We start from the raw sequence: 27,108 nt of genomic DNA, 5'->3' as shown, positions 1-27,108 counted from the left end.
TGGTTCTGATCGTCTGCTTTGCTCTCGTTTGGGGAAACTGTAACACCGGGTAATAAATAACTATTACCAACATAAACGTCGTTGTTTGTATTCTGTAAAAATGAGTTTCCATGAGTTTTTATGAATCATAAATTGAGTTACTGTGAACCATACATTGAGGAACTGTGAATCGTAAATTTAATTACTGCGTATTGAATATTACTTAATATTGTCAAATCAATTATAAAAACACGGAATGCATACCAACGACAATGCATGGTGCAATGAAAAACAAAAAACACTAGATGAAATCTTCAAATCCATTATATTTTAATTACAGTCCAACCCCGTTAGCTCGAACTCGTTTAGCTCGAATAACTCGTTGGCTCGATCTGGATGCTTAGGACCCATTTCTTTATACTCAGGAAAAGATTCCCGCTTGGCTCGAATTTTCTGAGGCTCGGTGTATTTTCGCCGGTCCCTTGGAGCCAACGGAATCGATTGTATTGCGGATTTGAGTTGTGCAGGCTCTTAAACGTACCTCTCCGACCTGACTATATCCCTCTCATTTTTCCAGCAGCAATTACATTGCTTTGGAAACAAACAAGGCTACTCATCCCTCCGCCCTGGCTCTTTCTCTCTGATTTGCCTGGCAATCATAACATTGCTTTGAAAACAAACAAGGCGACTCATCAATCCGTCCTGGCTCTATCCATCTAATTTGCCTGGCAACCATTTGATTGCTTTGGAAACAAACAAGGCGACTCATCCCTCTGTCCTGGCTCTATCCCTCTAATTTGCCTGGCAACCATGACCTTACATTGGTAACAAGCAAGGCGACTCATCCCTCCGTCCTGGCTCTATCCCTCTAATTTGCCTGGTAACCATTGCATAACATTGGAAACAAACAAGGCGACTCATCCCTCTGTCCTGGCTCTATCCCTCTAATTTGCCTGGCAACCATGACCTTACATTGGTAACAAGCAAGGCGACCCATCCCTCCGCCCTGGCTCTATCCCTCTAATTTGCCTGGTAACCATTGCATTACATTAGTAACAAACAAAGCAACTCATGCCAAGAAATCCTATCCAATTTTCGATTAAGAAGGAAACCACTGTATGCCAGCATATACCTGATTTTAGCAGCATATGCATTATGTTCCATTCAGTGGTTTTGTGCTAAGGGTTAAAGGGCTGACTTGGTTCTTCATGTAATTTTTATCAACAGCTAATTCATTTCATTTAATGGCCATTACGACCAGCATGAAATTCAGGGGAGCAATGATTTTGGTCATTTTCGGAAAAATCTTTCTATAGTGCATGTTTCTTAGGTTTAACGCTTCATCTCATTTTGTTTATTACGACACTTGTCAAAAATAAAACAAAAAATTCAATAATAGTTTATTATTAACTATTGACATGATTTTCTTTACTATAAAAATATAATTATTAATTAACTAAGCTAAGCATTACATCTTTAATATTGTTTATGAACAATCTCCTTGATAACAATATTTAACTATCTAAACCACACTCTTGAATTGTGTTTAAAGATTGAAAACATCAAGCACAAATGTACTAACTATATTTCTTAGTTCCCCAATAGCTAATTATTTTCCTCACGCCGGCCAAATCCTAATAGCCTCTTGTAGAACAATACTGTAATCAAGTCGTTTAATTTAACAACTTGATTATGGTATTGTTCTATAAGAGGCTATTAGGATTTGGCCGGTGTGAGGATGTATTTTGACCGAAAAAGAATCACGAACCCCAGTCAAACTTATCGACTACCGGCTCAAAATGTTATGACCCATGTATATTTAATAAAATGATACCGGGGAGTCGTTTAACTGTGGATGTCGAAAATCTCCTTAAAGAGGCTGTACTCCGTATGATAAAATATCGAAAAAAAAAAGAGAAAACTGTCAAAAACTGACATAAACTTGGCATCGATGTGTACAATGCATTGAAACCGACTGACTGAAGTACCACATAGTGTACAATTTATTTAAGTTGAGCAGTTATTTCGTAATTTCCTTTAAAAAGATTACTGGGTATGTCTACCAGGTAGAATTCATTTCTTATGCGTGATTGGCTAGTCGGTGTTATCACGTGATATTACCGAGGTACGTGTATAGCTTAATTATGTAATTTACAGAGTAGGCCGTCGTAGCTCAGTGGATACGACGCTGGACTGAAATTTTGGCGACACGGGTTTGAACCCGGTCTCCGACACAATTTTTTTTTTACATTTTGGTACTTTTTTACAATTATGATATCACAGCGTAACACATTCCATTAGATAATTGTCCTGAGATTCATTACAGAAAAAAACTTTTTTTGGTGCGAATCTGGTGTACAGTTCCTTTAAGGGTTCATTGTACTTTGCGCTCATTATAAATAGATAAATGAAGGGTCTTCGCATTGATTCAAAAAGCTTAGTTCCTTCATTCGCAGCAACATATAGTTGATTAACGCGAGATTAGCAGCATCATTAGTAGTTATATGATAGTTAGTAGAAGGAATAGTAGTAGCTGTTGTTGTAGAAGTGGCAACACGGCATCTCTCCGCCCTGGCTCTATCCCTCTAATTTGCCTGGCAAACATGACCTTACATTGGAAACACACAAGGCGACCATTCTTTCCGTCCTGGCTCTATCCGTCTGATTTGCCCAACAACCATTATTTGTGCATTGCTTTGGAAACTGGCAGGCAATGCGACTCATCTCCGTCCTTGTCATATATCCCTCGCATTTCCCCAGCAACCAGTACATTGCTTTTAAAACAAACAAGGCGGCTCATCCCTCCGCCCTGGCTCTATCCCTCGCATTTGCCCAGCAAGCATTACATTACATTGGTAACGCACAAGGCGACCATTCTCTCCGTCCTGGCTCTATCCCTCACATTTGCCCAGCAACAATTGCATTGCTTTGGAAATGAATAAGGCAACTAATCCTTCCATCCTTGCCAAATCTCTCGCATTTTGTCCAGCAACCATTACATTGCTTTTGAGACAAACAAAGAATTCGAGTGTCCGAGACTGTATTAAAGCGGTATATATAAAGAAGTTGGTTGTTTGACTCGGCATAACAATTAGTGTAGTTTGACCTTTTTCGTGCGTATTATTTCATCTAGTGTAATTTTTGCAATTCAAGATGGCGGCGCCCTTGCGACAAACCAGATACACTTTAAAAAATAGTGTTTTTTTACTGCTTTATCGTGTTCATGGGGTATTCTTCATAAGAAACAAGAGCATTGAAGTGTCTCCTATGATGAAGAAAATAATGAACAAAGGAAATAGGTAATTGATGAGGAATCACAGTCCTAAATTTTTTTGTCCGAATACTGTACATGTGTAGTTGAGAAGAATTATGGTCTTTTCCTAAACTGTCTGTTTCGTAAACTCTAAATCTTGACAGGTCCTTCCATAGACCATTTAAGCGCCCATTTTCTGGGGCAAGTGTTTTTAGCTCGACTATTCGAAGAATAAGGAGAGCTATCCCAGTCACCCGAGCGTCGGCGTAACCACTTAATTAAAGTTTTTGTAAGAGTTTGTGTACCACCTCAATATTTTCAAAGTCCATTGACATATGGCTTCGAAACTTTGCACACTTGTTCACCATCATAACCCCAACCTGTACACAGGAGGAGGTAACTCTTATCAAGCATTTTGATAAAATTATGCCCCTATTTCTACTTAGAATTTATGTTAAAGTTTGCGTACCACCTCAAATATTTTCAAAGTCCATTGACATCTGGCTTTGAAACTTTGCACACTTGTTCACCATCATGCCCCCAACCTGTACACAGGAGGAGGTCACTGTATCAAGCATTTTGACAGAATTATGCCCCTTTTTCGACTTAGAATTTACGTTAAAGTTTGCGTACCACCTCAAATATTTTCAAAGTCCATTGACATCTGGCTTTGAAACTTTGCATGCTTGTTCACCATCATGCCCCCAACCTGTACACAGGAGGTCACTGTAATGAGCATTTTGACAGAATCATGCCCCTTTTTCGACTAAGAATTTACGTTAAAGTTTGCGTACCACCTCAAATATTTTCAAAGTCCATTGACATCTGGCTTTGAAACTTTGTATGCTTGTTCACCATCATGCCCCCAACCTGTACACAGGAGGTCACTGTAATGAGCATTTTGACAGAATCATGTCCCTTTTTCGACTTAGAATTCACATTAAAGTTTGGGTACCACCTCAAATAATTCAATTTATGGTAATATCTCGGTACATCATGTATTGCATTGAAATCTAATCTAACTGAACCATGCATGTTTCGCCAAAACTTTTCAATCCATACACCGAAAAGCGGCGGAATAGTCGAGAGCGCTGTCTCTGTGACAGCTCTTGTTAATAATCAGATAAATAAATACTTTTGAAACCATTTTCTTCATATCTCATACCAAGTGGTCACAACCGATTACGATTGCTTATCTGGCAGAACTTCATCCTACTGAGAAAATGACCCTCTTAAATACGAACAAGAGCTGTCACAGTATGTGACGAATGCCCCCGAGTGTGACATTGACCTACGAACAAGGTCAGTACATGAAAAGTTGATCTTGCCTTGACGTGTCAAATACATATGGCAAGTTATTTTAAATTGCCTCTGAACATAAAAAAATACCACCCATACTTGACAACCTACACTGTTATGTCCTTATATTCAGAATTCCCTTGTGAATAAACACTTAGTGTATCTTTCACCTAAGAGGTAGGGACATGGGTCTTGCACACGACACGTTGTCTTCGTATGTGGAGCACATGTAGCAAGTGATTTTAAAATCTGTCCATACAAGGGAAAGTAACAGCCCTGACACGACAACCTATACTCGATGTCCTTATATGCAGCACTCCATTGTGAATAAACACTAAGTGTGACCTTGACCTTTGAGGTAGGGACACGGGTCTTGCACGCGACACGTCGTCTTGGTATGTGAAACACATGTGTCAAGTGATTTTAAAATCTGTCCATACAAGGGAAAGTTACAGCCCGGACACGACAACCTATACTCTATGTCCTTATATGCAGCACTCCATTGTGAATAAACACTATGTGTGACCTTGACCTTTGAGGTAGGGACACGAGTCTTGCACGCCACACGTCGTCTTGGTATGTGGAACGCATGTGGCAAGTTATTTTAAAATCTGTCCATACAAGGGAAAGTTACAGAGCCGGACGGACGGACGGACGGACGGTGCGATTTTAATATGCCCACCTTTGGGGGCATAAAAAGGGTGTTAAGCCTAATAATAAATAGTTCTTAGATGCAGACCATATAAAATGTATTAAAACACACATATACATGTTCATTGTACATTCCAGGAAAAAGACTGTAGCATGGTCAGTGCCTTTCAATCCAGAGGTATGATAAGATTTCTTTATATTTGACGTAAGGGCCTAAAACAATTTATAAATTTAACATATAAGCTTGCGGAGATTTTATTACTGACTATTGTTTTTGATATATGTCTTAAAACTCTTCATTAAAGTGTATAGGAGCATAGCTAAGCCAGGTTTGAAGTAGTGTGGACGTTACAGAGGCAACAGTCTTATAACGAAAAGCTAATGCTTGAAAACAAAAACAAATACTTGTATTATGTAAAAGAGATTTAAATTTATTTATTATTTTGATAAAAGTACTAGACTGTAATCTTGGGCGATTTTTTCTTTTACCTTGGTGGCAGGTTTAACATATGTGTGCACCCATTATGCAGATTTTCCATGTTAAATATGAATGTTAAATGCTTCTATAGTACCGTATATCTTGTATTGATCTTTTGTTTCTATTTTTAGGCCCAGGGAACAACTGTCAAAACCGGTGCTAAGAGCAAGATACGGTACTCGGACGGGGTGATACGTCGAACCAACTGGGTTGGCAATGTGCTTGAAGATACCATCCTGCAGATATTCGCCAATGGGGAGATGGATGTATTTGTAAACATAATCAAGGTGAAATGGTTATTGACATGATTATTATGACACATGTATAGTTTCATCGCATTCTTCAAGATAATTAAAGCACCCAGGGATTTCCCTCACAAACTATGCACATGTTTTGGACTCAATGTGCAAGCTAGGGATGCGCATTTTAAACTAACCATGCATCCCTAGGACCCCCAAAAATTAATAAAACTTCCATTGATTGGAAGCGATGCATTAGGACCCAATATGATTTCCACAAACCCTACATTTATCAAGTATAACAACCACATTTAAGTTATGCCCAACTTAGTACTCACTTCTTCAAATTCTGTTTACTCACCTATTTACTTGTGAAAAATGAACATTTCAAAACAATAATAGGCTCTACTTAACCAAGGTAACAACATTAAGAATATGAACAAAATGTTCCGATATTATGTTTATTGTACTTATCATTTAAGCTATGTTATGAAGAGACATTCTCATTCATCTGGCCCCAATTTCTCGAATCTTCTTAAGCTTAATAGGCATAAGTCGTTTATTTCAATTAGCCAAAATACATTCTATAAATGGATTTTGATAAATGAAAAATGGTTTATTCTGATAATCATACAGATTATTCCTACATAATTTAAAAAAAATCTTGAAGACGTAAATATAACACTTTTATAGAACAACAAAAATAGTGAGATTAGCTTAATCCTGTTATAAGGGACTAAAGAAGTTTCGAGAAATTGGTGCCAGAGGTTTGATTATGATAAATCATCCTCACTCTGGTGAACAAGAATGTGAAGAGATTAAATATGTGATGGCATGATACATGTAGCTGAAAACTAAGGGTAAACAAAGTAAAGTGCTCAGCTCAAGAGGGATGTAACTTAATATAAAAGTTTAGTTTGTTTTGCACTATTATATTATATAAGCGCTTGAACTAGAGATGAGACTACTAGCCCTAATTGGCTTCTATCTTGTCCGATTAATGCACTCCCTTCTCATTAAGGCAACCCTGGTTCAATTCCCAGCGTGGGGGCGTGCGAGTTTGGTATGTGGTCATCAAGCCAGACAATTGGGTTTCCTCCAGGCACTTTGGTTTTCCCCTGCAACACAAGACCGCCCTCTAAGACTACATAGTGCCAACAAGAGTGATTAATATAATGTTGTATTATTTTGTTTCACCAACTTTGTTTAAAGTATGGAAGTATAAACAAAAAACTGGCTTCTTAGCTAGTATTGACCTCTCTCTCTCTCTATCTATATATTGGCTTTGCAGGTTGAAGTTGTTCCAAGCTACTCTGCACTGAAGGTTTGGTGGGAGGCGAGCGGAGTGCATGAAAAAGACAAACAAACTCAACAGCTCCTTGAAACACAGGCTGGCAAACTCAGGTGAGCATTGCCCCCAACATCAAGCCCGGGACTTTGTTAAACATCTAAATCAACCCTCGCACAATCATATGAAGTATCTTGAAATAATATATGATTGGTAAATGTAAATGTATGTTATTCTTCAATGACAGTTACCTCAAATTACCTGTATTTTATCAGTGTATGTATACCACATGACAAATTACGTCATACATGCTATGTCAGAAGGCAATATTTGGCTTAAAATATAGACTTAAAACAAACTTTTCTTTTACTTCACCATTTAGAAAGAAACAGGGCAGTCTATGCTGCTTAAAGAGCCTCACCTTCATTTTATTACCGGAGTTTGATAAGGTGATTATTTTCATCAAACACTTAGACAAACCTGTTTCACAAAATAATGTTTTGACAGTGCTCCTTCAGACGGCTGTTTTGTGAAAGGTTTTTTTTAAGTGTTTTTAGAAACTAGACTCTCAATCAAACTCTGGTAAATGACCAAAAGAGGGGCTACATAAGAGGCGTAGACTGTGTTGGGTTTCATTTAAAAATTTGAAGAAATCGTGGAGTTATCTTTGTTTAAAGTCTTCATTCGAAGCAAAAGGTTGCCTCCAGATATAGCATTTATGACGTAATTTAATTAAATGCTTCCAGCAGATAATTTAATTGTTAATGAAATCGAAACCAATTCCAATCATTACCTTTATTGACAGATGAATCAGTATTAAAGATGTATTTTTCTTGCAGGCACTTGTTACTTCAGTCTCAGGTGTGTGGGCGTGTGCCTCCGGTCGTGTTCATGAGGGATATCAGCATAGCTCGCCAGAAGCAAATAGAGGAGCTACTTCACAACTTTGACACAGGGCCTCCAGATACAGAATTGGAGCTAGAGGAAGACAAGCTTGAACTTCAGGGAGATTGGAAAAGGAAACAAGCATGGAAATCTACCGGGCATAGTAGTGATTTGGTGGTGAAACCAGGTGAAACTGATGTTGAAAGAATTGAGTTTGAGGATAAATCGTTAGATAGTCATGAAGTTGATAGAAATATATGTGAAGGTGTATCATACAGTTTTGATAAAGAATTGAGTGTTGAAGAGAAAGGGGTGGAAGGAAATGATTCAAAAAGAGTAAGAACAAGTGACTTCAAGTTCAGACAAGATCTGTATGGGTTACACCATGATTCCCTTATGAAGAAAGTGCTAGATAGCAAGCTGGCAAAAAGGCCCATTGCTGCAGTAGAGGAAAAAGAAACATTCAATATGGACAGACTGGTTTTCAAGCAAGATAAGAAAAGGGCTTATAAGCCTTTTAAAGTATCAAAAAGAAGATTAGAAAGATTAGAAAGGCAGACTTATGGATACAATAATTATGATGTTTAGAAACGTATTTTTGTTCTTTTTTTATGTGTGGTACTTTGCGAAAATGTTTAGCAATAAAGTTTCATGTATAGTTTATTTAATAACAATCTGTTAATAATTATAAGAAATTTTAGTAATGCAATGTTTTAGAGCATTTAAGACTACTGTTGAAATTGGACTCAAAGCCATTTATATTGATTTCAAGTTGATTTTTACTAGTTTTAATGCACTTTATATCAAACAGAAGACAATCTAAACAAACGCATCTATAAGACTGAAAGGGAAAGCTCTCAATCCTGATTTCACAATAATCCTAAATATGATCATCTCTGGATTCGCTTCTTGAAGCAATACTCAAATACTTGAAAGTATTTTCAATGTTGCATGTGCAGACAGAAGTGCAGTATCAACCTAACTGTATCAAATTATTCAAATTTAATGGTTCAATAGGCCAGTTAGGTTCAGCATTTTTTTAAGTCACATACCCAAACAGCAGGAACACAGTTTGGAGTCTGCTTTTACTTAACAGATTTCAAAACAGAATGTACAAAACTCCAGGATCCTATCATACACTTCCTGTACTAACTTTTCTGTAAAAGATTCAAGTATTGGCCATATGAAGGCATTATTTTAATCATGTACACCAACTTATTAAGTAAGCTTTGCCTCATAAGTTTGATTGAATTTCTTATTGTTTGAACCTCATGGCGCTTGCTAAAAAAGCAATGGAGTAATCCAGTTCTATTGTTAATCATGTCAAGCCGACAAGCTGATCGCATGTTCCAACCATGACCCTCCAAGGTCAAGGCCGTAATTTTGTGTCAAAGGTCAGGTAGCTGTATTTTTCATGTCCGCTCCAGGAAATTATAAGAGGACATCTTGATTTAATATTGATTATATTAATAAGGATTGGAACTCAATGGTGTTTAAATGAAAGAATGTGCTGTACTGTAGTTAATTACTAGTATAACAAATCCAAATATATTATAACAAGAGGCCCACAAGGCCCTATGCTCTACTATGACCTTGTTTGGTCATTTTCTTTACATATGGTATACAGTGTGTATATACTAGGTGATAAATTGCGTCACAAATGCTGTGTTGGAAGGCAATATTTTGCTTCAAATGAAGAATTTAAACAAAGGTAACTGTTCTATTTCTTCACCATTTTAAATGAAACATAGTGCAGTCTACGCCGCTAACAGAGGCCTGCCTTAGGTCTTTAACCCGAGTTAATGCTATGATGAAATATTGATATAACAACATTAATTATTGATGTAAAACACAAGGAACATAAAAATACTAGTATAATATTTTAATCATTATATGACTTACATAAATGATTCTTATTGCCAAGGTTAAAGAATTTGTATGTATTTTAGTAAAAAATGGGCATAACTTGATAATACTTATGATCAGAGTTACGGGCTTTGATTTACATATGCGTATCTAGCAACACGTGTACCAAGTTTCATTTGAATTGACAATACCTTGACTTTTCCTGGAAAAAACAACAACATATAAACTATAGATAGTCATTGTCATCAAATTATTTTATGAACAACAAATGGTTGTACAGCGGAAATATTTCTTTACAGACATTATCTCAAAACAATATCTACATGCATCTACACATTTGAATACCAAATGATATCCTTGATGATCATGTCCTTGCCTTGTATGTACATTTTGTAACATGACTGTTGATTCAGACTTGAAATTCTTTTTCAATAAATGAAAATGAATGGTTACATTACCATAATGGTCAAGCTACATAATTACACTGATTCCATGACACTTTTATTATTAAAAAGAAAACAGAAAACTTTTTCTTTTACGATATACAAATATATATATATCAACAAACATCACATGGTTGACTGTTTTGAACACTTTATGACAGCAGTCAACAGTTTAGGTATATTTTGTTGTCTGCTGCGATGACAGTGTTGATATTTTTGGTAGAACATGTATATCTTGTTGTCTGCCTCAATGACGGCTCTAAAATCACCAATTTTAAGATATATAATGTTCTCTGCCCCAATGCCTGGACTTAAATCATCAATTATAAACCACAAGGAAATAGCTGTGTTTATTTCAGTGTATATTTTGTTGTCCAATCCAATGACTGGTATTAAATCACTAACATTGAATCACATGGTCGGTGGTAGCAGTCTACACTTTTGGGTATATCTTGTTGTCCGCCCTAATGAATGGTATTAAATCACCAATATTGAACCGCATCGTCGGTGGTAGCAGTCTACAGTTTTGGGTATATCTTGCTGTCTGCGCCAATGACTGGTATTAGTTTATCAGCTTCTTCCCAGGGGAGGTAGCGACGAATCAAGGAGTTAAGACTGGTCTTCTCTGTTACATAGCCTTGCCTGAAATTCAATATTACATGTGTAAATATCATTGGAATAAAGAGTAAAGAGGCAGTATGTTTTACAATACCTGCATAAAAAAGGTCTTCTAGGTATAAAAATTCTTGATATAAATGCATTCACCTGAAGGATGCACTCTTATTCCTTAAGAAAATTTACAACAATTCATACAAATGTATTATTATACCAAAAAGTATGAATTAATATCGAAAACTATGGTTTTTATGAAGGATACCAAATTTAATTTGAAAGAAATATGCAGAAAACACGCTATTTCTACCTTATGAGACAATAGTAGATCACAGTTAACCTTTTAGCACTCACCAATCATTTAATGTTTTTGCTTGTTCAGCTATTAAATACACCATTACAATCATGTTATCAGTAATTAATATTTTTCACAAATGCATTATTTAGTATTAAGGTAGTTAAATGTTTATCACTCAAAATTTTTGTTATACTGATTTTGAATAAGAGTGTCACTTTAAGCTAACAAAAAATGATTTTCATGTACATGTATGCTTTATTCAAAATTAAATCAATTTCAATTATCTAGACTGTCAGTAGTAAATGTCTATGACAGCATGAAATTAACATGTGTACCTCTTCTTGAATGAGTTCATTGTGTAGGTAAATCCAATAGATTGATAACATATTCTTCAAACACTACACTTACTTTTTAAAGCTGAAATTTTCGTCCAACACTGTGGACATCATCAGAGCAACTGGCCTGACTATCGCTCACTCGCAGCTCTGACACTGGATGACATCATGAATCTAACAGACTTTATTTTGACGACAACATACTTTCAGTTCAGAGGTGACATATACCAACAAAAGTTTGGCACCGCTATGGGAAGTCCAGTATCTCCGATAGTGGCTAACCTGTATATGGAGTTTTTGGAAAGAGAAGCCATTGCAACTGCTCCGGTGACATGTAAACCAACCTTGTGGAAACGCTACGTAGATGACATATTAGAGAAGATTCAGAGAGGACAACTTCAGAACCTCACTGACCACCTCAACACTGTAGACGTTACCAATAACATCAAGTTCACCCACGAAGAAGAAAGCAACGGGGCCATTCCATTCTTGGATACTCTCATCACCAGGAAGGAAGATGGTAGTATCAAACTGCTAGTATATAGAAAGAAAACCCACACGGACCAATACCTGAATTTTTCATCCCACCACCCATTACAGCACAAGCTGAGCGTGGTCAGAACTCTATTAGACAGGTGCTACAACCTCGTCACCGAAACTGAAGATAGAGATAAAGAGGAAGAACATGTAAAACAAGCTTTAGGCCAGTGTGGGTACCCTGATTGGACAATAAAGAGGGTTAAGACCGAGATTTTGAAAAGAAAAAATGAAAACAAGGACAAGAAAAAAGTGAAACATACAGATAGAGACAATAAATCTAAAGGGATGGTGGTTATTCCGTATGTGAAAGGGCTATCTGAAGCAGTGAGCCGGGTGTTTAATAAACATCGAGTCGCCACGGCCATGCGCCCACATCAGACACTACGTAACATCTTAGTGCACCCCAAGGACAAACAGGAAACAACAGAGAAAGCAGAAGTAATTTACAAAATACCTTGTAAAAATTGTGATAAAGTCTACGTGGGAGAATCGGGGCGAAAATTTGGAATAAGACTGAATGAACACAAAAAAGATTGTGAAAGAAACTCAAATAAGGCATTTACTAGATCAACTAGAAAACAATCAGAATCGACAATAGAAAAAAGTGCAATCACAGATCACCAGAACATAAATAATCATGAAATAGACTGGGAGGGGGCACGCGTAATAGAGAGAGAATCAGACTGGAGAGTGCGAAAAACGAAGGAGGCTATCTGCATCAAAACTGAGGGGGCAGTTATGAACATGGACGAGGGGGCCTTCCTTTCTGGGATTTACAACCCACTTTTCGCCGGATTACGGAAATTCGGCGGGAAGTCCCGAGTGTCAGAGCTGCGAGTGAGCGATAGTCAGGCCAGTTGCTCTGATGATGTCCACAGTGTTGGACGAAAATTTCAGCTTTAAAAAGTAAGTGTAGTGTTTGAAGAATATGTTATCAATCTATGTGTACCTCTTAAAGAGCAGTTCAAAGTCGGCCATCTGTATGCGTTTCCTGCCAGCATGTCTGGCGTATGCCTCCAAGTCCGCACACAAGTTATCCCAGTACGTCTCAGACCTTGACAATGAAACACAAGCAATGCAATTACAAATACACATGTATATGCTTTTGAGATGAAATGCATCTTAATTAATATTAAGTAGCTTAACTATCACCAATAAGATATTTTGTAGTTTAATTATCGCTAATATCTTTTGAAAACGAATATTACAATCATTTTAAAACCAGTTGATGTTGTTGAACTCATTTCCAACTTTTTTCACAATGTTAAACGGTCCAAAGCCTTTATAATGGTAATGTTTTTAAGTGATATACTAGAATTCAGTAAATCAGATGTGATGCCTGTTGAGAGAGCTCATATTTTTTCTAGTCAAGCTCACCATGACCTTGACCTCACCATGACCTTGACCTCGAAATCAATAGAGCTTATATACTGATATGACAAAAAGGCATACAAATTTCGAAAGACTCTATGATAACAAAAAGAAAGACTAGACTAAATCCGTCATAAGAAATTGACCTGAAACAAAACTGATTGTGTTCTTCGATAGGGTTGGCATGACCTATTATCTCCATAATCAATTTTTCTAGTCCTTCAGAAAAAAATATACTGGTGCCTATTCAAGAAATAGATTTAAGATTTATTCATAATCAGTTACAGCTCTCTTTACAATCAAACTCAGAAAATATGATATAAACTATCACATACACTTTCATGACCTCCTTAATAGCGTCCTTGGCCACACGCATGCCGGCAAAATGGTTGAAATATTTCTTCACTGTTGTCGTTGGTATCAGGTAGCGAGACTTCTGACGAGGTTTTCGCACAACCTTCTTCTTTGGGCTACACGATATTTACAGTGGTTAGATTGATGAGTTGATGAATCCATTATGAAAACCGGAGAATTGACATCTTCCATTTAAAACATACAACTCACCCACAGTGGCAGAATAAAAGAATCTCAATAGATAGTTTCAGTATATTTTTCTATCTTTTTTAAGTTAAAAAACTTCTAATTGGGGACAGTCCAGTTTGAAAGTGCCTTACTTGGGTGATTTGTATAATGTTTTAAAGCTGCACTCTCACAGATTGAACGTTTTGACAACTTTTTTTTATTTTTTGTCTGGGAACAAGCCAATTTTTGCGAATATGCATGGAAACCAGTTATATACAACTGCTGACAAAATATAAGACCGCAGATTTTTATATTTAAGTTCAATACTGATTTTTTATGCATTTTTTTTAAACCGTTAGTAAAGATTTACGCCATAAAACATTACTTTTCAAACGGAAATGTGAATATCTACGATCTGATCTTTTATCAGCAATCATTTGTTTGCAGATATTTACACAAAAATTTGCCCTTTCCAACACAAGAAATAAAAAAAGTTAAATCTGTGAGAGTGCAGCTTTAAGTGTAAAGTTGTTTTTAAATGCTTTAGGCAATACGCTCATGCGTACACAAACAGTTTAAGTTAATTGATAGGTCTTTAGTAAGGTTTTAAAAAACAGGGTGGTAAGGTAGAAAAAAGGGCGCATTTAGACATGCTATAAAGAATTGGGACATTTTATATCAAAAAGAAAGGAATGGTGTAAAAGTGAGGTAATATTTGGTGTCAACTGCCGAAGATGTTAATTTTGTAAGTATTTATAATCATATCAAGATTTAATCAAAACAACAGAAATATTTGACAGTCTTCATTATTGAATTCTATGATTGCAGAAGGGTGCACATGCTGGTCTCCATAAGGGCAGAAGGGTGTTACACGTACCCAAAACGGCAGGGTGTAGCACCCTTCCATAACTCTTTAGCAAAACCTTATTAATAATATAATATGATACTTAAAACATAGTGTGGAAAAGTGTTACTATAGTACCGATATGAAGTATTTCTTAAAGATTCAATGGAGTGTATTTAATTTCAGTTTATAGAATAAGGCCAATTCTAATTAAATGAAAGATTTTCATCCAATTTTTAATTCACTAGGGCTGGGGGGCATTTTTTTATTAATTTTAATTTTTATTTTTCACTGTTGAATACGACGTGTTCATGCTCTTTCTCATTGCATAACAGACCACATGCATGTTTTTCTAGACAAACCATGAACACAACTGTAACAATTCTCCATTTTTTACATGTGAATGTTATACACTATATGTATGAATTAACACATTTTAATCAACATTTTTATTTGAGTCAATAAAATTTAAGGGTCGGAGAAAACAAGAGCAGGGCTGAAAATCTAGCAATTAAAATTAATTTATAGGGACCTACAATGAGGACATTTAATATGAATGAGTAAGATCAATTATATAACATCAAATATGACATCAATACAATTTATATTGAAGAGCCCCAACAACATAGCCAAGATAATGAAATAAAGAAAATGCTAATTGGTGCTGACTGTTTTACATAAACTAGGTTTTAAAAGATTACAAGATACATGTATGATATAGGAGCTGGACATATTGAAATCAAAGGTTGTACTAGCCTTTTTACTGTTATTTCAGCTGCAGTGGAGGTTATGTTTGTATTTTCGCCTTCTGTCTGTAAAATTGAAGGGTTACTTATCAAAGACAAGCAACAAAACATTTAAACATGAACTGAACACTTAATTATGATCTAAAAATAAACATTATTTTCTAAAAAGTGAACATAAACAAAATATACCTCTTGGTGGAAGACCACTGTATGATGCAACATTCAATATGTCAAGGGTGTGGCCCTAGTTGTTTTAAACAAAAAGATTTCCCAAAATGAGTATGATAAAAAAAAAATTACTCAGGGATGTGACTAATTTTGACCCCAGGGGCATAATTTGAACAAGACCACTAGACAATTAACACACCAACTATCTAAGCTACAGGCCTCATGGTTTTTGTCAAGATTTTTCCTTTTGGTTGCCATGGCAATAAGAGTTCTAAATGGAATTCATGGAATTTAAACAATTTTGAAAAGGCACTATCAAAGGAACATCCCATGAAGTTTCATCTAAATTTGCCTGGCAGTTTAAGAGGGGATGTCTTTTGAAGTAATTGTTGGCAGACAGATGACAGGCGAACAGAGATGGAGGTGGGCAATGGGAAAATAAACAACTTTAACCGTTCAATTTTATCACCAAAACAGCACTTACTGATGGAGTAACAGGTTCTAGTAAGTTGAGGGATTGTCTTAATCAAACAAGATTGCTCACCTGCTGTACAAAGTCGGTGATTCTACTCTGTCTAGATGTTGATGGCTGGGGAGAGAGGCGGGAGAGAGCCCCGATGTTCTGGGTAGAGGCTATTGGGGGGGGGGGAACAGCATTGTCTGATGGGGAAGAGCGTCCACCTCAGCTGTAAAGCCAACATGTACATATAAATTCTTATAACTGCAGTGTTGGGAATCATAACATCTATTAAAACTGATCAGTGATCAATCAACGATCTGCATATTGGCTGCATTATTTTATTACCAAATATATGTCTTATATATGCATGATCTGACTTGTATTATACATCTACAATGTCTGTTATACTGTTTCCATTCATCTAGCGCAGGAAATATTTAAAAGGAAGTATTCAATTTGCATAAGCCTGACTGCGGCCTGGATTTAAACCCAAAAAAGTTCAACAACTGCTTTTAAACATATTTTCAGTTATTTCCAACAAAAGGGTGAAATTGACTAAATCAATCAATTTTCAATTATAATTGATCATTAATATAACACTATTTTCACCTTTTTTACCTTCAACCATCAGTCAAAATGGATTAGGAACACATGTACAACCTTGATGACTTTGTTTGTATCACAATAATACAAAATACAAAAAACTACAATTAAACAGACGTGCATTATTCTAGATAAAGAATAATCTTAGATATATGCATGCACAATCTAGGACCATCAAAACATAGAAATCTCCCATTTGGTTATTCCCAAAATTGTAGTTTCAATTTTCAGTGTCATGGGTTCGTATTCAATATAATTAGTATCCTTATCCTTAAGCACGCCTTAGTGATTCCATTAAATACATTTGCCAGTTATGTTTACAGTCCCATCAAAAGACTGAACGATGAGAATAGCATTAAGAATGTAGTAGTGAAGGCACTGTATGGATACAGTGACCAGGATGTCGACTAGGTTCAAATATGTTGTAGTGCATCCTCGATCCTTACAACTTTCACAACATTAGATGCTGAACAATTATCGGGGAGTCCAAATCTTAGATTGGTTCGCAATGTAATGAAAAACAATGCGGTCTGCTGTGATAAACATGGTTCGCCAGTACAAAGCGTACAGAACTCTGGATGCGCACCAGAACCAACAACTTGATTGTCTACTGTACAAAACATAGTGCTTGACAGTAAATGGGCCCACTCTTTTACTTTGAAACAGAAAATTATGTTTAATTTAAGCTTTTCACGTCTTGACTAGAACTCTTTCTAAAACTTACATTTTGGATACTTAAATTTCAATTTTAAGTGCAATATTTACGCTAGAATGAAAAACTACTGTTGTGTTGGTGCTATATGCATGTCGATATATGTGCCGTTTGTATTAGGATATGTAGCCCACTTCGCAGACAGCCAACAAAGATATCATTCAGAGGATTAGTCAATATTTTATACAGTTTTATCAATCATTCAGGTTTAATGTGTATATTAAATTATTAACATGCTAGTATTTTTATTCGGTTATTACAATATATTGACCTATACGCTTATTGGTATCTCTGATGCGCGTCTGACTGAAAAGTGAGTATTATTGTGTTACTGTGATTTGTAAGATTGCAAAATAAACCTACCCGTTCCCAATCATGCGTAACGAATAAGGGGTCATCAAAGGTCGTCCCCTGGATGAGTTTTAGGTCAGCAGATATTTTGTCCCATGGGAGTCCGTTCAGGTTGATCTCTCCGGCCATTCCTGAAAGTAATGTAACTAAAATTCAACATCTAAACAATTGAAAGCGCTTACCAAAGTTTTTTGTAGCATGGAGACTAATCTGACAATTTTCAATTTGTTAGTTTGAACTTCTTCTTTGTTCAAGCCCAGCTGTAGTTCTACTTTTGGTTAATTGTTGTATTTCAATAGTTATTTTCAGAGTGCGAATTTGACAGTCCCACTTTGGGCCTAAAACCGTATTGCGACATTTTTATTATTGATCTTTCATCAAGTAGTTTCCATATTGCTATAACTATAACTGACCCTCTCTGTTGTCCCGTATTTGGAGATCAAAGAAGCCGAAGTCACAGCCCACGTTGGCCGCGGGAGTGATGCAGAGGAATCACCAGAAGTAGCGGCTCAAATCCTGACTGTGAAAACGCTCCGCGCGGGGACAGTCGACTGGGTACCGGAAGTGGATAGAAGACGTTTCATCATCATCATCATAATCATCATCATCATGTTAAAAGAGCTCAGGAGTTATTTATACAAAACAAGATAAAAATAAATCAATATTAACTGGCCTTGAAGTACCGTTAACCAATATCAATTTGGTCAAAGGAAACACATGACGAATGATTGCTACTGAAACAAATACATTCAAACGTTTACCTTGTCGTAGCTCCGCCATTCCGCACGAGGTAGTGACCAGATTGTAGTCAAATGTTAACGTTTCACAGGTCAGACTTTTGGTTGCTGAACAAGTAAAGAGGTAGTACATTTAAAGGCGCATCTTAGTGTGAAAAATACAATAAAGTTCCAGAATTGGTCAGAAACCAAGTTACTAAGAATTTGTCTGAAAGCAAACGGAACAGAGAGAGAGTCTCAGACTCCCACCCATTCCGAACTCCGCCCTTCCTCTTGTAAAACCGCCCATTATTGACTCGCTCTATTGTATGTTTCCCGCTTATTGCGCTCATCCTTTTAATATCGTTTCTGAAGGTGGCAGTCGATTGTAGTTCCCTGAATCAACATCTCTATGTTAACAAATATTGTTCCCTCACCATTTTGTAGGTGTGGTAGAAAGGAGACTACATACCACTATCTCTTTATTTGTGCCCTCTTAACTGAACAAAGGCAAAACATGTTTAATACTGTTCAATCTCTAACTGAGGTTACCTTCCGTTCCTTACTATATGGTGATGACACACTGACTGAAGAGTAAAATAGCAAAATTATTTGTCAAAAAGATTTGAAAGCCGGTGATCGACTCAAACCCCCAACACTCACACATATTTTACTTTGCCTCTCTTTCTTTTTCTTCTTCGTTCTTTTCTCATACTATATTATTTTTTTTATTTTTCAATACAGTTGATTAATTTAGAATAAAGTTGTTTTTCTTTAATAAAGGTTATTGCATTTAAAGTCTCTCATTCAATTACCTAAATTTAAACATTATTTAATATGAGCTTGTATATTAATATAATTATAACTTCATCACTAGCATCCGCCTCAAATGCTAATTGTAATTTATCATAACAGGGAAGGAACTCTATTAGTTTATTTCTACCCTCCCAATCCTGAAATTTGATTATGTATTTGTATTACAATGTTGATAAATTTTGCTCAATAAAATATGTTTGAACAAAGGTGACATTCAACCCCTAACATTAATTTCATACACATTAATAAAATAATTAGCATATGTGCCGTATATAAGATACAGTGAAAAAACACATAAGTAAGACAAAACATAAGGAAAACGCATATTTCTCATATAAACTGCGGGTCTCCCGACGCCACGTTCCTCCTTGGCTGGACTATCTGTTGGTGGAATGGTGTGGTTTGACCTATCTCAGTGGTGTATATACCCAACCACTCCCCAGTTCGAGGGGTGAAAGCGAAAAGGTTCTAACTGACATTTTGACCAAATATCATTGTTTTGTTATATTTGTTATAATAATATCTAAATACATCTACTGTAAAAAAATGTAGCATTATATAGCCATTAAAGGTATGAAATGAAAAGTTGTCCAAAAGTTCTAACTGAAATATGAATAAATATTTAATGCGAAAGAGTTCTATGTGCAACACAGCACTTAGAACTTTTTCGCACTAAGAATTTTTTGTATAACGGAGAGTTCTATCTGATACATTATTTTATATTTTGGACAAAATTGATATAATTCATTTTTCTTATAAAAATAGTGAAAATAGTTGATTTAAGGTTTATATTTTTTTTAGATGTTTTGCCTTTTTATACACATTCCAACATCACATAGAACTTTTTCGCACTAATTTTCTTTTTAAAGTCATCACGGAAATTAGTGCGAAAAGGTTCTAAGTGCATGCAGTGGTATAGGAAGAGGTCAATTTGTGTTGGTTAATTTCTTTCATAGTTGAGTTAAAATGCTATTCATGTCCAAAATGTACTTTTTACTGATTATTATTAATTCTGTTATGGCTAATTTATGATTTATTTGAAAGTTAAGATCTAATGTACTAAAAATTATTCTTGCATTTCGCATATCGTAATAATATTAAGCTGCTCCTTATCCCCTTTTTATCATTGATAGCTTTTAATTTCCTTCAAATAAATATTATCCTTAATTTTCTTGAATTCCCTGTGTAAGATTCTTAAGTTTCTATCAAAACATTCTGAATTCCCAATTTTGTCAGGTTACCTCTGGATTTTTCAGCCCAAAATTGATCAAAATAAATTGTCACAAAAAACCAAACCCTGATCTTATTGAAACATGATAAAATTCCTAATCTGCACACCACCACATTGACGACTGGGTAATGGACCTGGAATAATTGATCAAGCATTTCACTTATGTTCATGATGTCATACTCATGATGTCATAATAATAAATAATAAAAGGTCACACTTACTAAGTGAAAGTAAATGTAGCGAGCGCAATGAGGTTACAGGCACGAGAAAGCATGCACCATTTTCAGTAGATAGCCAAAATGAACTCAAACTCATTTGGTGTTCTCATTAAGTTGACCCACTAGCTCCACCCTTTGTGTAGTCAAGTGACATTTTGGTGCAAAAGTTAAATCGCCCGGGCGTAAGTTTCATTAAATAAGTGTCGGGTGATGGACAATTGTCGTGACATTGTGAATATGTTTCTACAAAAATGGAAAAGCACTAAAACATGAAATGTATTATACTTTTCGTTAATAATCGACACCTTATCGATATTTAAACTATTAGAATTATCTAGGTATGTTTGCATAGTACAAAACTTTACGAGGATTACCTTGTGAAGATAATATTCATAATCATCAACAAAAGATTGCACGTTTTGGTACTAAATCAGTTCTGTCTGATTGGTTGTATAATATAAAAAGCATCTTAAAGAAAGAAACCTAAATGAGTTTTATTTGAATTGTCACACAAAGATTTTAATTATGCACTAAATGGTCGTCAATAGGATTCGATAGCTGATTTAAGACACCTATTTTCAAATTTGAGTTCATGACATAAGCTTTAACTGTCTCCAGAAAATGGCACCCTTAACTGTCAATTATAGGCACTTCACACAGTTGCAGAGGGCGACTTTACTACATCTTATAGATCAACAAAATACACTCTAAAAATAAATGCTCATATTCCAATTGTGATATAGTCAAACATGATGTACATGATATGGAGCTGCAGAAAATAGGACATATCCTCGATTGTCATTGGCCCTCAAATATGTGCGAACATGAAGGAATTTACAACTGACTATGTTTTGTTGATGAAATATTGTAATTTTTGGGTAAATATAGTGTTTTTTTAAAACAAATCAATCTACAGTTTGTAGAAGACTTTACAGTCGAGTCAAAAGAAAATGCAAGAGAAGAAGGTATGGAATGTAATTTATTAATAAATCTTGCTTCTATAGCATTATAGAAACATAATGAAATAAATGAATAACTTTAAAACAAATAAAGTAAATGATGTTTCTTAATGGAATGGTTTTGATATCATGTTGATACAGCATTGGTGGTAGTGACATATGACATGATATTAATGTCTGAATAGTTATTTGCAGTATTTAAAAAAATGCTTTTTGCGTGATGTCTTTATATTATATCAATTATTTAATACAGAGGTAATGGTATTTCTATAAAAATCCTGTATATGTTAGACCATGCCAGTTTTAGGGAAGAAAAAACTACATTTAACATGACAAAAATTGCCAGGGGATAGAAGTAATAGGGATGAGACAGCAAGGAAAATAGTTAATGAGTATGGTGATAGGAGTAGCAGGGATGAGACAGCACGGAAAATAGTTAATGACTATGGTGATAGGAGTAGCAGGGAGATAGGAGTAGCAGGAATGGGAAAGCAGGGAATATAGTAAATGATTATGGTGGTAGGAGGGGCAGGGATGAGACAGCATGGAAAATAGTTAATGATTATGGTGAAAGGAGTAGCAGGGATTAGACAGCACGGAAAATAGTTAATGATTATGGTGATAGGATTAGAAGGGATGAGACAGCATGGGAAAATAGTTAATGATTATGATGATAGGAGAAGCAGGTAGATAGTATTAGCTGGAATGGGAAAGCAGGGAAAATAGTAAATGAGTATGGTGGTAGGAGGGGCAGGGATGAGACAGCACAGAAAATAGTTTATGATTATGGTGATAGGAGTAGCAGGGATGAGACAGCAAGGAAAATAGTTGATGATAATGGTGATAGGAGTTGCAGGGATGGGAAAGCAGGGAAAATAGTTAATGACTATGGCAATAATAAGGAGTAGCAGGGATGGGAAAGCAAGGAAAATAGTTGATGATTATGGTGATAGGAGTAGTAGGGATGTGACAGCAAGGAAAATAGTTAGTGATTATGGTGATTATAAGAAGTAGCAGGGATCGGAAAGTAGGGAAAATAGTTAATAATCATGGTGAATATAAGAAGTAGCAGGGATTGGAAAGTAGGGAAAATAGTTAATAATTATGGTGATTATAAGAAGTATCAGGGATTTGAAAGGAATGGAAAATAGTTGATGAGTATGGTGATAGGAGTAGTAGGGATGAGACAGCAAGGAAAATAGTTGATGATTATGGTGATAGGAGTAGCAGGGGTGAGACAGCAAGCACGAAAAATAGTTGATGATTATGGTGATAGGAGTAGCAGTGATGAGACAGCACAGAAAATAGTTGATGATTATGGTAATAGGAGTAGCAGGGATTGGAAAGCAGGGAAAATAGTTGATGATTATGGTGATTATAAGAAGAAGCAGGGATTGGAAAGCAGGGAAAATAGTTAATAATTATGGTGATTATAAGAAGTAGCAGGGATTGGAAAGTAGGGAAAATAGTTACTAATTATGGTGATTATAAGAAGTAGCAGGGATTGGAAAGTAGGTAAAATAGTTAATAATTATGGTGATTATAAGAAGTAGCAGGGATTAGAAAGCAGGGAAAATAGTTAATAATTATGGTGATTATAAGAAGTATCAGGGATTGGAAAGCAGGAAAAATAGTCAATGATTATGGTGATAGGAGTAGCAGGGATGAGACAGCAAGAAAAATAGTGGATGATTATTGTGATACAACAATTTTGCACAATCAAGCTTTAAATGAGTTGCATTCATCAAGAATAATTAGATTCAGCACCACAACAAAGCTTTTCAAATATTTTCTTGATTGTATATGGTTAGTAAGTCTTTTATGCTTGAGTTACTTGATATTATTTATTTGTAGATTGATGCATTTGTGGGGTAGGGATGGGAAATGTGGGAAAACAGTACAGCTTTGTTCCAATGTTTACTGTCCTGGTAGTGCTAGGTCAGTAAACAGATGGCCAACCAATAATTTGAAATACTTAAGGATTCCAAATTTATTGTTTTATGGCTTAAATCGTTACTAACTGTTCAAGAAAAATGTATAAACCAACAATTTTGGTACGGATGTGAAAAACAGTGATCTGATCTTTTGTCAGCAGTCTTTTATCACTGGCTTGCAGATTTTAACGCAAAAATTTGCTTGTTCCAGGACAAATTATTTATTTGTCAAAATGTTAAATCTGTGAGAGTGCTGCTTTAAATAGCAATTAGTCTTGTGTTGTTTTTTTAAATCTATGTGACTGTACTTTTACATTCATACCTGGTGTTCATAGTGAATTGAATCAGACAATTATTGTTATAAAGCATCAGTTATTTGACTGAAATTGTTTCCTATTAAGTATATAAGTGCTAAAAGAAACAGTGAGCACAACTATTTTTTACTAACTTTTTGGCTTACTTGCAAGATCGCAGTCATTTAATAAGATTATGAATAGTTGTAATCTGTGTCAAATATGAGAGTTTGTTTTTATTTTTAATGCATCTATTATCCTTGAACAATAACCCATCAATTTCCTGCAAAAATAATGCAACTTAATTCATATGTTAAATCTTCGTAGTTTTTGTTTCCAAAATGATCTTTTTAGAACTCTTGATAACCACTTAGAACTTTTTCGCAATGAAGAAAAAAGTTTGAAAGCCCATTTTTGAGTGCGAAAAAGTTATATGTGACATAAATTTCAACTTTTTTTCTTGCTGTATTTTAACTGAAAGAAGAACATAAAAACTTAATTTCGGTTTGGAAATAATGCCTTTCTGTCACTAAAAATATCACTTAGAACTTTTTCGCACCTAATAGAGGTCAATCAGATTTAAGTGCGAAAAATTTATATGTGCATTTTTCTTAAATATACTGTATATACTGTCATATTTAATATTTATAAAGACAGGTATCATTTAAAACAGGTGAATTTCCTTTAGTTTACAGGTATTGTTAAATTGTTTACAATATATACAAAAGGAGATAGATTTTTTGCTTCTCCTGTAAAATTTTATAAAATGCAGATAGAACCTTTTCGCTTTCACCCCTCGAGTTGCAATCTAGAAAATAGTAAAATGATATATATTATGTTTAGGTCGTATCCAGGTGGACTGAGCAAGGTGCGGAGCAAATACAACTGACTTGTATATTATCTCGGAACCAACGATTGGCCCTCGCCGGTGAACGCATTTCCAATAGATAACTGCGAATGTATTCTGGTGTGATATGAAAATGATCTTTTTCTGTACAAGAAAACGATTAGGCAGTTTTTGTCTTCTATCTGTTTCGTACAACCACGCGTCTATCCTTGTTTTCCCCTTGTCTTGGGGCTGATTGGGATCCAACTTGTTGATGTTGGCATACAGGTTTTTTGTCTCTATCCCGCCTAGGTCTGGACTAGGGTGATTTGTCATAATATTTTGGATCGGAGGTCTTACAGACATCTTAAATCAGTAGAAAACATTCTGGCTCAAGCATATTTCACAAACGGTTATATTTCAAGTCTGTCAATAAGCTCCCGTTTTAAAAACGTATAAACAGCTTTGTAGCTATCGACATTGACTCTGTGTGTGACGGACAAACCGGCATTGTAATTATCGGAATAAACTGTCAGTAACATCAAGCTATGGTGTTTGTTGCATTGGGTCATTTTGGTTTGTTGTTTTCGTCTCTCACACTGTCGAAAAAAACAAAAAAAGCAAAATGGCTGCCGCGAAGTGAAACTACAGTTTTCACTAAGTCAGATGTTTGATGATTAATGCATGAAGCAGTTGCTGACAGCTTCAAAATGCGAGTATACCTTGTGTAAATAGGTGTACACATTAAGAATGAATACATTTTATGTCTGTTCTTTAAATATTTGTTAAAAAAAACTTTTTTTTTCACAAAGTTTGTGTTCGTCCCAAGTTTCGTACGGTTTCGTTCTCAAATATGTTTACAGTATGTAATAAAGGCGTGTTTATATAAAATAAAGCCCGAGAAAAATGCCAGCTTTAGGTTACATCAGGAGTTTTCTAATTGAAATGTGATATTGGGTTCATCTTCAAGTGTTGGCTTCATCGCACCTTTCATGAGCAGCTTTTGGTCGTGGTGGAACACTTAAAAGTTGAACCCATCAATTTAAACTGGTATGCCAGAGATGTGTTAATTGAGTATGTTGTGTAGGCTATAAGAGCGTCAATGATTGTATGCTGGGGTGTTGTTGATTTATTTATTTTCCTTTCTTATTATTTTAAATACAAACTACATAATCCTTTGTACTTGTCTTAAAACATGAAAAAACGTTTAATCAAATTTTCACTTTCGCTTTTCTTTTAGAAAAACCACGTTTTCAGTGAACTCTGACGGGATCCCAGAATATTTCATCATCTAATTAACTATAAATAGCCACATGGTTCTCAACAAATGTTGATATATGTGTTTTAAAGGGTACGTATAAAACCGGTACCAGCATTGAGTCGCCTTCCGTGAAAAATTTGTATTCATGAGATTCATAAGGGGAGATTACTACAATCGACTTGGCATCGCTACTGAGTACATTCATGGTATGTAACTACGTAGTAGGTCACCTAAGGTCACGAAGCTGTGTGAGCCACGAACGGCACGAATGCATTAATTAACGAAAAGCATAATATACGTCATTCAAATTAGCTAGATGAACTACACAAATTCACATCGTAATCTAAACAAATTAAATAATATAATAAACACACAGGTTCATGATTTAGGCCTCTCAATTAATGTAGGTCACGCACATAAACAACGCAGGTAAAACATAGATATTTGCACAAAGAACAATATGAATACAGTGCAATAATGAAGCATTTTCAATAACTGTCATGCCACGCACACGTAGAGCCGTTCATGTGTAACAATCTGATTATAAAATACTTACAATACACATTTAATCCAGCTGAAGTCCATGAGGCACTCTTATGCAAGGCGCTTACAAAATGGCGACGATCGAAAAGTGAAATGATCATGCTAAATATAGGCGGAGTAATCTGTATAAATTACTTTATCGATATACGGTTTACAAAAAGCATTCACTTCGTTTCTTGTTTATTGATCAGTGAAATAGTGTTTACATAGCATTTCGTTTTTAAGGAAATTTTAGAATTGTTTGGAATCGATTAATCAATTATGGTAATTACTTCTTAAACCGACTCACACCTGTAACAAAACATTTAGTTTTTCGCCGTTTTCGAGCGGTTGCGTATAAATATGTTGTCTCCATTTTGTGATTTTTT

General features: G+C 35.5%; 2 protein-coding genes and 1 long non-coding RNA gene across 3 annotated transcripts; 1 reads left to right on the top strand and 2 right to left on the bottom strand.

Annotated features, from left to right (window-relative positions):
- Positions 1 to 3,127: 3,127 nt before the first annotated feature.
- On the top strand, positions 3,128 to 8,660 carry LOC128244308 (uncharacterized). The gene is made up of 5 exons (XM_052962322.1): positions 3,128 to 3,278; positions 5,321 to 5,360; positions 5,792 to 5,947; positions 7,191 to 7,303; positions 8,027 to 8,660. The coding sequence occupies exons 1-5, from the start codon at positions 3,133 to 3,135 to the stop codon at positions 8,658 to 8,660; spliced, it is 1,089 nt and encodes a 362-aa protein (XP_052818282.1). The 5' UTR covers positions 3,128 to 3,132.
- Positions 8,661 to 9,858: 1,198 nt separating this feature from the next.
- On the bottom strand, positions 9,859 to 16,905 carry LOC128244307 (centromere protein T-like). Its single transcript, XM_052962321.1, has 6 exons — positions 16,896 to 16,905; positions 16,362 to 16,498; positions 15,660 to 15,715; positions 13,873 to 14,007; positions 13,116 to 13,220; positions 9,859 to 11,023 (listed from the first exon to the last, which is right to left on the bottom strand). The coding sequence occupies exons 1-6, from the start codon at positions 16,903 to 16,905 to the stop codon at positions 10,900 to 10,902; spliced, it is 567 nt and encodes a 188-aa protein (XP_052818281.1). The 3' UTR covers positions 9,859 to 10,899.
- Positions 16,906 to 17,075: 170 nt separating this feature from the next.
- LOC128242402 (uncharacterized) lies at positions 17,076 to 26,816 on the bottom strand. The gene is made up of 4 exons (XR_008262603.1): positions 26,754 to 26,816; positions 18,705 to 18,788; positions 18,357 to 18,494; positions 17,076 to 18,074 (listed from the first exon to the last, which is right to left on the bottom strand). It is a non-coding gene; the product is annotated as an uncharacterized LOC128242402 (long non-coding RNA).
- Positions 26,817 to 27,108: the final 292 nt, after the last annotated feature.

Source organism: Mya arenaria, chromosome 8 (genome assembly GCF_026914265.1).
Source record: "Mya arenaria isolate MELC-2E11 chromosome 8, ASM2691426v1".
Classification (NCBI taxonomy): domain Eukaryota; kingdom Metazoa; phylum Mollusca; class Bivalvia; order Myida; family Myidae; genus Mya; species Mya arenaria.
The sequence above is the reverse complement of the archived record's forward strand: the minus strand, read 5'-3'. Positions and strand labels throughout refer to the sequence as shown.

Coding starts and splice junctions, on each gene's coding strand:
- LOC128244308 (XM_052962322.1), top strand. CDS start 3,133: ATGGCGGCGCCCTTGCGACAAACCAGATACACTTTAAAAAATAGTGTT. Junction 5,948..7,190: donor TATTTGTAAACATAATCAAG/GTGAAATGGTTA, acceptor TTGGCTTTGCAG/GTTGAAGTTGTTCCAAGCTA. Junction 7,304..8,026: donor ACACAGGCTGGCAAACTCAG/GTGAGCATTGCC, acceptor TTTTTCTTGCAG/GCACTTGTTACTTCAGTCTC.
- LOC128244307 (XM_052962321.1), bottom strand. Junction 15,716..16,361: donor TCACCGACTTTGTACAGCAG/GTGAGCAATCTT, acceptor TCAATTTTACAG/ACAGAAGGCGAAAATACAAA. Junction 13,221..13,872: donor ATTAAGGAGGTCATGAAAGT/GTATGTGATAGT, acceptor TTCATTGTCAAG/GTCTGAGACGTACTGGGATA.